Raw genomic sequence first — 11,368 nt, forward strand, 5'->3', positions numbered from 1 at the left:
TCTAAGAGCTACCTGCAACTACTTGAAGGGCAGCTCCAGAGATGATGCAGCCAGACTCTTCTTGGTAGCAGCAGCTGATACCATGAAGGACAACAGCCACAAACCGCAACTTGAGAAATTCAGATTGGACATTAGGAAAAACTTCTTTCCCAGATACTCTGGGAGGGGCCAAATCTCTTTTCTTGGAAATTTTCAAAGCTTGCCTAGAAAAAGCCGCAGCTGAGCTGATGTCTTCAAGCAGGAGGATGGATGAGATCTCCTGAGATCCCTTCTGACCAAAAATCCTGTGATTCTACAAAATCAGGACATTGGGATCTTTCCTTTCTTTTTCTCTTTAAAATAAAGATAATGCTCAACCAGACTTCCAGGCTTCAACAAGTAAGAAAACAAAGAAATAAACCTCCAAGCAGACAAACAAATAAAACCCTAAGTAAACACGCAAGCAAGCAAGCAAATAAACAAACAAAACCCCCAAAGGACAAATGAGTCTTGTTTATTTAATTCCTCAATTTGCAGTCAGCCTCATGATTTGTGTGGATTTAATACTTTTTTTAAAAAACATTTTTGGCATTGGCTGGTAATTTGCAGTCTGAGTGGAGTCACATGTGAACATTTGCTAGCTCAGTCTCTCTATAAATTTGCAGCACCTGGTGTAGGAGGAAAAATGGCTCAGCTGGAGGTGTTGATGAGAGCAACACTAACTGTGTGTAAGACCTATACTTGTTCCAGGATCTGTATAAATCTACTGCAAGAAGCATGAGGACTTGAAAATAGTTGCTCTGCTGTAAGCTTCACTTGCAACCTCCAAAAGTCAAAATACGTTTCATGAAGAATTAAAACAGTCATCTCTTCTGAGCCACCAGAGACAATGAAAGTGAAAGAAATGAAACAGTTAAAGAGTTGAAGAGTTTGTCACGTGCTCTCGTTTGGGGCAATGTCCACTTTCACCCTGCTGGGACTCTCAAGCTGGTCTTTGTTGTGATGGTACTTGAAGTAGTGAGCCCACCTGTGACAAGGCTGAAGAATGAGATCTGTGGTTTGATGCGTGGTTACCTTTGGTCCTGCCTGGCAAGTAAGCAAAGGGAAGGAAAAAAACACGGAAAGAAAAAAAGAAATCCCTGGCATGCTGACTCAGCACCTTTCACACAATAAGCTTTGAACTTTACCTATGCTCCATGTTTCCAGCTAGAAAGCACCTCCGTGTCATTGCTCAGCCTGTCAGCCTGCAGTAAGTTGTTCCACGAGCACTATGAATGCAAAAGCCAGCTCTGGACGTGAGAAAGAAGCCTCAGGAATGAGGAGCGAGACCCTGGGGCGGACCAGCCACTCTGGAGAGGTCAAGAGGGGACAAGTGATCCTGGTTGCCCACCTGATTGCAACCCTAGAGCTGACCTTCCTCTTCATGCAGATGGGAGTCATGCCCGTAAGTATGGGTTGTCCTGCTTCACAGCATGTCTTACCTTCAACACCAGGCTATGTAGTTTTCCAGCAAAGTCAGAAGAGAGTTTCTAGCAGGAGAGAGGAAAGTGGATTCCTACCTAGCAGGCAAACTGTGACTGTGTTCACGGTATGCGCAGGCAGTAAAAGCTGGTTTATTATCTGTACTGCAGTAGCACCTAGAGCCCTCTCCTGGCCTGGTGGCTCTGGGTGAAGCTGATGTAGTTTGTGTCTTCTTGCTTGCAGTGGGAGAGTGACCCAACAAGCAGGCAGTAGAAATTGGAGGTTTCAGATCAGAGGTGGGTTTTTCTGAGGGCATAAAAAAACAGCTGTGAGTGGGAATTATTGCTTTTCTCTTACTGGACTCTTCTGTCTGGTTTCATAGAAAATCATAGAATTATTTAGGTTGGAAAAGACACTTAAGATCACGGAGTCCAACCATTAACCTAATGCTGCCAAGTCCACCACCAAACCATGTCCCTAAGTGCCACACCTACACGTCTTTTAAATACTTCCAGGGATGGGAACTCCACCCCGTCCCTGGGCAGCCTGTTCTAATGCTTGACAACCCTTTCAGTGGAGAAGGTTTTCCTAGTATCCAGTCTAAACCTCGCCTGGCATAACTTGAGGCCATTCCCTCTTGTCCTATCAATTCTTGATTGGGAGAAGAGACTGACCCCAGCCTGGCTACACCCTCCTTTCAGTCCATTGTAGAGAGCAATCAGGTCTCCCCTCAGCCTCCTCTTCTCCAGACTAAACACCCCCAGCTCCCTCAGCCGCTCCCCATCAGACTTGTGCTCCAGACCCTTCACCACCTTCGTTGCCCTTCTCTGGACTCGCTCCAGCCCCTCAAGGTCTTTCTGGTAGTGAGGGGTCCAAAACTGAACACAGCACTCGAGGTGCGGCCTCACCAGTGCCGAGTACAGGGGGACGATCACTGCCCTGGTCCTGCTGGCCACACTATTCCTGATACAGGCCAGGATGTCACTGGCCTTCTTGACCACCTGGGCACACTGCCAGCTCATGTTCAGACGGCTGTTGACCAACACCCCCGGGTCCTTTTCCACCGGGCAGCTCTTGTGCTCTCCTGGCTCTATGATACGCCTGCCCACCCCTGTCTTTGGTGAGCCCGTGCCTTCTGGGAGATATCTCCACTGGTTTTGTGCCTCCAGAGGCAAACTGCTCCCTCCTTCTGGGACTAAACCAGCCCGCGGTGTTCTGAGCCTATAGGCTGAGAGAGAGTTTATTTATGGGGGATCGGTTCAGTCGATAACTGATTAATTACAGGGGGTTTGAGAACTTGGGTGCAGAGCATGTACTGGGGGAGTGGGCAAGATTGGGGCACCTCCACACTTTCTGAGAGCTGAACTCGGCTGAGAGTTTTAAACAACTTTTAGCAGATGGCACAAAACAAAAACAGATCAGAAATAGCTGTCCTTTAAGCATGCAATTTTTAAATAAAAAACACCAAAGGATTGTGGCTCTTCAAGGTGTGCATCTATGGTTTTTTGCAAGCTCAGGTTGTGAGCATACCATCCAGATTATAAGGAAAGGCAATGTTTTGCCCAAGTTGTGCTTGCATTGATTCCGGCTTGCTCGATTAAACAACAGCTCCAAGACCTTACTACAGTCATTGCTTGGGCTGCCCTGGGTACAAGGTCTGGAAGCAGGGAGGCTACTTAAAATCTACCTCGTCCCCCTTAGCAGTGGCTGAATATGTTCAGCTGTGTTGGACTGCAAAGGTAAAGGGTGATTCAGATTTGTCATCTGGTGCAAAAGTGATGGTTTGGATCACATCCCCTTGATCTTCATTAGCGGATGGTATGGGATGGAGACTTTTGGTCTTTATTAAGCACTCTGTGATCCAGTGAAGATTTCATCTGTAGGTATGGGGAACTGAAGGAAGTGCTTGTTTGGAGCTGTAGTCCTCTCCACACAGCCATTAAGCTCTTTATTCAGAAATACAGCATACTGCTTTTCCCCTGACCTACTGGGTTTTTGCCTTTTTTTTTTCTTTTTTAGTACTTGGCAAAGAGCCTAGGTTTGGATTCAGTGGGCTTTGGCTACCTCCAGACAACCTTTGGTGTCCTCCAGCTTGTGGGAGGTTCCATTTTCGGGAGGTAAGAGAGACAACAATTCTCATGACCCTTTACATAGCTGAAAAAGGCCAGGCATTTTTATACTTCAATAAAAAAATCATTTAGTTCTGGTTCGTGGTCCTGTTGAAATGTTTGGAGATTTCATAAATGGGCAAGGGGAAAATAAATACTATAATTAGAAATACCGCAACATAGAAGCAGCCTTTATATTAACTTAGCTACGTTTTAATGACACACATTTAAGCGTAACAATATACTGGGAACAGGCTTAAACCATCAGAGTCCTCAGAGCCCAGGTCCTAACGGCTTAATCCTGGAAATGTTTTATAGCCATGTGTAACCTTAGAAATGTCTTGTGACTGGGGAAACCTGAAAAAGAGGGTATTTATTAATGTTAAGTAGAGCTGTCAATGAAAATAATTGAGGGTCGTGTTATTTCTACAATTGAATCTCACTGTGTCTGCATCAGTGTTTAACACAAATCTAGACTTGCAGGCATCTTTAAGAACTGATGCATCTGTAAGCTCGTCTATCAAAATAAAGGACTGGAAAAGACTCAGGTTTTTCTGCCTCTCTACTTCGTGGGACACAGACTCCTGTTCCTAATGAAATATAAACAGCCCAAAAAACATTTGAGTGGTGGGGGAATGCATTCCCAAATAGCAGAAAGAATTTGAGAGCGCAGTGTAATCCAGTGACAGAAAACTAAAATGAGGCTGAGAAAAATATAGCTTTTCTTCTCAGTCCTGCTACTGATCAACAAAGTAATAAATGGATACGGAGCTGGTGTGCACCTCAATTTTACTGCATGGGATTTACGGTCCTGGTTGATGTAGATTGTGAGCTCTGCGGGATCCTCTGGTACATGGTGTGTAGCACTTCGAGGATCTCATCTCTAAAAACCCTTGGACACTAACATAATACACATTTTAAAATTAATAACAATAAATTCTCCAGTGCAGCTTGGAAGAAAACATGTTCCTAAGGACAAACATGGTGCAAAGGGCCCAGTTTGAATGCTTTTTCTGTTAATGTACAAAACTAGAGTAACATTTCTGTTCTGGATTGGGCGCAATCTGAAATCTGGTTTTCCTCTGTGCATGTCGTTTACTAATGCCCAGAAGAGATGCTGAAGGGAAGGGAAACAGCAAACCAGAGTCCATCTGGGTCTGGACTCCCACTGCTGTAGATGAGACTGAAGGTGTATATTGCCAGATTGAAGCCAAAATTTGCAACATAGGTTGGAGATAAAAAGGATTTTCCTAGATGTGAGGCTGCTTTGACTTCAGTGTAAAGGTAGATAAAAAGAAAATGGGGAGGAGGAGGAGAAGAGAGAAAAATGTGTAACTTAGGTCAGTTTTCCTTGTTCTTCTTGCTTATTGCTCCTGAACAGCCATGAGAAGGTGAAGCACTGAATTTACTCTTGAGTAACAAAACCAAAAAAGCCCTGGACTATGTAGTGAATTGTGGTCTTTAGATTACAAACAGCGAATATAAACTTCCCTGGCTTTCATGTAAACAGAGAAGTTTTGTCCTGTACCCCTTCCTCAACATGAAGCCTTTTAATTACTTATGTTTAACTTTGTAGACCAGTCTTGGCATTTGAAGGGGGGGGGTGTTCTAGTGTAAGTACAACTAATTGCTCTGCAAAGTAACGTTCATCTGCTAACTGTAATATGCAAACTCAATAAAGTGAAGGAAGGAGCAATTGGAGTGAAAAACACTATCTAAGGCCTCTTTTAGTCCCAGTTGCTCAGAACCCTTTCTGTGGTACTCTTGGGCTTTGTCCAACTTAGCTTGTTAAAGTATCTTGGGGTTGAATAAAACCTGAACCAAAACCTCATCTGGCTGTTTTGGGACTTTTTTTTTTTTCCTCAAGTAGAAGCAAATTTGAGTCACTATTGTGAAGTCGTTCTTGAACCTCAATAGAAAACTATCTATTTATTTTCTTTAAGTGATGCTGAATGAAAAATGTTGCTTTGAAGATCCTCTGGAAAGAAATTGGAACAACTTCAATTGCCATTGAACCTGAACTAAAAGATTAGCTAGCCTGATTCCTTCCTCTGAACCAACATAAAATGTGAGGGCACTATGTGCTCTGAAGTGGTAATACAGAATGAGTTACTGAGCTGCTGTAACTGCCTCTGCCTGTGGCTGGTCTTCAGCAGCTCTCAGATAAACCATGTTTAGTTGTTGAAGTGCCAGGGGAGGAGACTTAAGCAAGCACATATTCTGCTGTGCTTACGAGGGGTCTGGAAATGGGCTGAACAGTGGCAATTACTGGTGCATTCCCCTGTTACACCAAAGTGTCTGTGCCTCCGTTCCCCGGTGGGCAGCCGGTGCTTCAGCAGTGGTCCCTGCACTCCTCTACCAGGCAAGGCTTCCAATTTTGGGGGGGCTTGGTTTGAGGGGGTTTTTTTGCAAGGCAAAATTTTGTATCAGCAATGAAGAGAGCTTGTCCAGTGCTCAGACCCAGTGAGCTGAGCTCCTCTGAGGTTCTGTTCCTCTTTTGGGAACCGAGCACTTCTGAGAATCTGATCAGCACTTCCCACGATGGATAAATAAGAGTGAGATGGCCAGGCAACTCTATCCATCTGGGTGTGTCATGCTTGCAATGACCTGCACGGCCCCACTTCTGATAACCTTGTACCATTTCTGTACCAGGTTTGCAGATCAATTTGGCAACCGAGCAGCCTTAATTCTCTCCTGTGCATCTGGAAGTGCCTTCTTCCTGCTCACGTCCATCTCCACCAGCATCCCCCTCCTCTTCCTCTCCAGGCTGCCAGCAGTGTTCATGCATGGAGTACCAGGTAAGGTCAGTCAGGGCTGAGTGGCTTTCCAAATTGCTTTTATTGTCCAATTCCTCTCTTCTTGCTTACATCGCTGGAAGTCAACCAGCTCAACAGTGTGAAGGAAGGCAGGAGGAACATTTGATGGTCATCAGGGATGAAATGGTGGGAATGTGAAGCAGCAGGTGTATTGGTTATGGAAAGCGGGGCTAGCAGCCTGTAGTCCCAGGTCCATCCTCCTGATTAATCTTGAGCAAATTGCTTGGATTTCACCATTCAGAGAGGGGTGACAGTCAGTTGCTGGCAGCAGTGCTATCCCAAACTTCTCAACTGCCTTCTTGCAACCAGGATAGTTTATAGGAGAGCTTTTCCTTTTCTCCTGGTAAAATGAGTGTATTGGTCAAAATGAAACATGATTACAAAAATACCTTTCATTACCCACCAAGTTCTGCTTTTGTTGGCCTTTCCTAGATGTTTCTAGTAAAAACCACGAGCAACCTTTAGCTACTAGCAGTCCATGTAACTCGTGCAAGAGGACTCAAGTTGATAGGGTGTTAAGCCTCTTCTTGCCACTTCTGAAGTGGTTTATTTGAGTGGTTTGAGTGTTTTTGTTTCCTATGACTGACAGGCTGACCCAATTCCACTTGGTGGTGTGCACGGGTGTTTGACCTGGGATTGCAAGGACCATTTTGTGGCAGACGCTGTCACTGTGGCCCAAAAATTTGTACACCCACTGCTCAGAGCCTGTAGAAGCTTCTTTCAAGGGATTTTTTTTTTTTTTTTTTTCCCTGCAGGTGCTCAGAAGGTTATTACAGACCTGACTACTCCTTCCCAACGTGCTGATGCTTTGGGGAAACTGGGTCTTTGCTTTGGAATAGGCATCATCGTCGGCTTTGCCTTGGGAGGTGTCCTCTCTACCAAATTCGGGTGAGTGGCCCACTTGTTCGGTGTTAGCCTTGTTGCAACCATTGAAGGAGTTGCTAAGGGGTATTTTGGTGTGTCGCCCCCGAGCTTTTGACGATATCTTACTCCTGGTGGCAGTAGAGGATTATACCAAAGCTCAAAATTTTATTTTCCATACTGCTACAAAGAACTACTTCTACTGTTTTTAAGGAGACCTTGTTGAAAATCTCCTCTTCTGTCTGCTTAAATTGATTTAAAATCAAGTTGAAGTGAGAAATGGAGTGTCTGTCTCCTGCTTGTCTTTTCTTTGGAGCTGAGCGTGCAGAAAAGCAACGCGCACTGCATAGCCTGCTTTTAAGAAACGGTGTTGTACAACTGAGAAATGGAAATCGGGAATGGTGTGAAAATTGTGGGGAAACTGGTGTGCTTGGGGGATGCTCAATATAGAGCAAGACCTTGGGAAAGGGGAAAGCAAGCTTGGGACAGTGCGGGGAAAAGAGTGAGGAAGTCTAGCCCTGTCACGGCCAGATGAAGCATGTGCCTGCCACTTCCCTCTTTGCTTTCCACAGCCTGACACATCGTAGTGGGCTGCCACCTTATGTGCTGCAACAGGAAAGAAATACCTGATTTTACCAAATTTACCAGTTGCTGTTCATTAGTAGTAAAGGAAGCTCAAAAGGTAGGGTGTGGCGGAGAGCTCTGCAGGCAGGGATGTGCACGTGGCTGTAATCTTTCAGGAAGATTCCCCAGCATTTCTCTGATGGGGAAAAAAAAAATCCTTTGTGAACTTTTAAGTGTTTATTTTGTTCTACTTCTTTTATTATGGACACTTGCTTCTACAGATTCAGGTTAGCGTGGAAATAACTTCCCCCCCCCCAACTTTTCTGAGTATTAGAGCTGCTCTAAAGCATAGAATAGAAGTTAAAACTCATGAGCTCTGGTGTTCAGGAATTGGGCTTGTCCTGGAAGGGATCAATGTTGCTGGCAAGTGTCAGTGTCTGGTAGGTGTCACCGTCCGCGCTGCCGGCAGCTGCCTTTCACCATCACGGCCACCCCGGGCCTGTGTCCCACCTCCCTCCATTTGTACAGCAATGCTAGCTCATTAAAAATCAGTTGTCATGAACTTCAGGCAGCTAAGTCAAACGTCATTGATTTTTTTTTTTTGGTGATGCTTGTCCTAGCAGCAGAAGCACTGCGGGCTGTATACGGTGACTATGTCACCTGGGCATTTTGCATAGGGCTCACGCAGTTATTGTGTTAGACATCACGAGCTGCGCTCTGAACCCTGTTACACATCTGCATGCATTCAGGTGCTGCCGTGATGCTGCTCTGCGTCTCAAATCTTTGCAAAGGTTAATTGAGTCGAAGACTTTAACGTTGCTGCCTCGGGGAGTAGCCCCTGAAAACTCTGTTTGCTGCTGTACCTTGGCTGTGTTGGGCAAATTAATTGGTGCAGACAATCTCAGGAGTTTTCTTCTTCTCGCTTGAAACCTGAAAAGGTTTTCCTTAATTCTTTTGTGGTTGATGCCTGTTCTGTGGCCAATTGACACAAGGCTGGCTAGGAGGATTTATTTTGTAGTTGCTACATGGTTACATAAAATGAAAATTGGGGATGTACATAATATTAGCTAATTCAGGATTTTAAACTATTTATAGATGTTGATGGTTGAGTGGGGTTTGAATAAGTATTATTTTTAATCAAATGCAGTGATTGTACCCCTTCTGTGCATTAACAGTCTGAAAGTAAAGTTTACCTCGGTTCTCAGCTTAATCTTTGGTTATACGCCCATATTTAACCACCAACATTCAAGTGGCATTGTTATCTAGCCAAAATTTACGGGGTTTCACTTTCTAGTGTGTGCATCCGTCGCTGGTTTATAGAAAAATCGGCAGTGGGAGAGAATCCCCCGTTTCAGTTATTTAGTTAGAGACACTTGAATGGAGTTTGGCTTTTGGATGTCCGGACTTGGTGCTGTCAGAGAAGAGGATGCTTCCAGACTTTCCAGATTGCTGCATATTTTGAAAGCTTCTGCCCCTTACATTTTGTGCCTGCAGCATAACACTGAGAAAAGTGAAAGTTGCCCGTAACGATGGAAAAGGAAGGGACCTGCACCTGAAAAACGACATAGCTTTTGACTTTCCCGTGGGAAGAGGTTGTTTCCCTTCCATCCGGCGGAGGGCGGCTTCGGCTCGCAGTTCGTGCCCGGCTGCCCGAGCATCCCATCGCCGTGGTTTCGGGGCGGCTCCTCTGTCCCGTTGCAGGACTGGGGAAAGCAGCCTGGCTGCCAGCAGCCTTTGGTTTTGTCCGTCAGGATCTGTACATCCCCCTGGAAGGACGGTAGGAATTCCCATTAACAAGGGACGAATTCCAGCGCGCTGGCAGGACCCTTCTGACCACCCTGACACGCCGAGGGTGGGTTGGAGTTTATAAACAGCAGCTCCAGGCTGAAAAGGCCGCTCTGGGTGTTTGATAGCAACCTTTGCTGCAGCCAAGTCCCACCTTTGCTTTGACACTGTGCTTAGCTCCTCTGCCAGATTTCTGCGCAAAGATTAGAGAAGCAATCTACTGATTTTTAGTGTTTTGGCTGGTATTGGTGGTGAGCGGGAATTGAGCCCTGCAAGCAGATGAATGCGGCTCTGTGCCACAAAACAGCCCCCCGAGCATCCCCGGCACCTCTGGCTATGTCTGCGGCACTGACCTGGAGGGAAAGGAGTGGGTGTCACCTTATGGACATACCCGAGGCTCCGTGACCCTGATGCTGTATCCCCCAGCCTGGCTGTTAAACACCCCTCCCTGTTTCCCACATTTGTACAGGAAGGCTCCAGCTGTACTTGGAGCTGCATGATTGCTTCCTTTTTTTTCTTTTTTCTTTTTTTTTTTTTTCCATAGAAGAATGACCCAATCTCCTTCCTTTGAAAATAAGCATTTCTGCTGTGTCATGGAAGAGCAAAGCTGGAGATTTCTGTCCACTTTGCTTTCTTCGCTCTCCCTCACCACAAAACTGGCCAGTGTTCCCCATCTATTGTTGACAGCATTATTCATATGTTAGCAGTGGCCTGTATACAAGAGAGGGGGCAGAAATCAGTCTCAGTTCCTCAGCTGATGTCATTTCGGTATTATTCTGCTGTATTGTATTTACCATTGATGTACTTGACCTAAAGAGCTGGCCTGTTGTTGTTTTTGTTGTTGGAATAATATTTGTCAACCTTTATTTATTAAGGGAGCCCCAGGGAAGTTGAATGGCTTGTTCTGATTTGCGTAGAATATTTTTGGATGTCAGATCCTGACCTCCGCTCCTAAGCTGTAGCCCCCAGCTCCAGCCCTTCTTCTTCCTCTCTCTAAAGTACTACACTTCCCCCCCATGTTTTCCAAATCTTTGAATGAAGCTCTAGCAAAGGAATTGTGACTTTTAGTCAGACCTGGACGTGTTTCATCTGTGGAATGGGGCTTTGCCTTTTGCAATTAAAGGAGCTGCTTGCCAGCTGGCTTCACCTTACTGGATTTAACTGCTGGAGACCTTGCTCTTAGTATACAACCCTCTCCACTCACCTCAGTACAAACAGTGCATCCAGCTGTGAAGAGCATGCTTTCTATGGGCAGGGTGATGGTCAGGCAAATTTACACCATCTGAGGGTGAAGTTTAAGCCAATTTATTAACACAAGCAATTGTAATCTTAACTGTTTGGAAAGTGTTTTCATGTTCGTATGTTGGGTTTTTTTCTAATGGGTGTTTTCTGGTCATTGATCAGGTGGATCAGGACTGTGGATAAAAAATACCTAGCTTGAAAATAACTCCTATAGTTCAGCTGAGGTCTCCAGGTTCTTGGAGAGTCTGCAAACTCCATGACAGCTCATCCACAAAAGGTGATGAAGAGAAGGGGCTCTGCTTGCTCTCTGCAAATGTTCCCCTGTGCACTCACTGCAAAGCTGTTAGGGGACCGCAGGCTGCAGGTGAGCGTGTAGCCCTGGAGAGAAGTGAGTTGCTATTTGTAGTAGACTTTTGTGGCAGCACTGCGTGTGAAGGGTGAAAGAAGGTGGCTGGATTAGTCTTCAAAAGTGGAAAGATGAGTCTAGGTAGCTAATTACAGAGATTTCATCCTTTCTTCTGGGACTATGATTAATTGCATTTGGCTTCTTTC

The 11,368-nt window shown here is 45.3% G+C and overlaps 1 protein-coding gene across 1 annotated transcript; it reads left to right on the forward strand.

Annotated features, from left to right (window-relative positions):
* Positions 1-1,249: 1,249 nt before the first annotated feature.
* LOC104166961 (solute carrier family 22 member 18-like) lies at positions 1,250-7,252 on the forward strand (the record flags this gene model as incomplete). Its single annotated transcript, XM_009707071.1, has 4 exons — positions 1,250-1,423; positions 3,460-3,557; positions 6,201-6,346; positions 7,120-7,252. Coding segments are annotated over exons 1-4 (551 nt in total), but the record flags the coding sequence as incomplete, so codon positions are not given.
* Positions 7,253-11,368: the final 4,116 nt, after the last annotated feature.

This window comes from Cariama cristata, unplaced genomic scaffold (assembly GCF_000690535.1).
Source record: "Cariama cristata isolate BGI_N322 unplaced genomic scaffold, ASM69053v1 scaffold16879, whole genome shotgun sequence".
Taxonomy (NCBI): domain Eukaryota; kingdom Metazoa; phylum Chordata; class Aves; order Cariamiformes; family Cariamidae; genus Cariama; species Cariama cristata.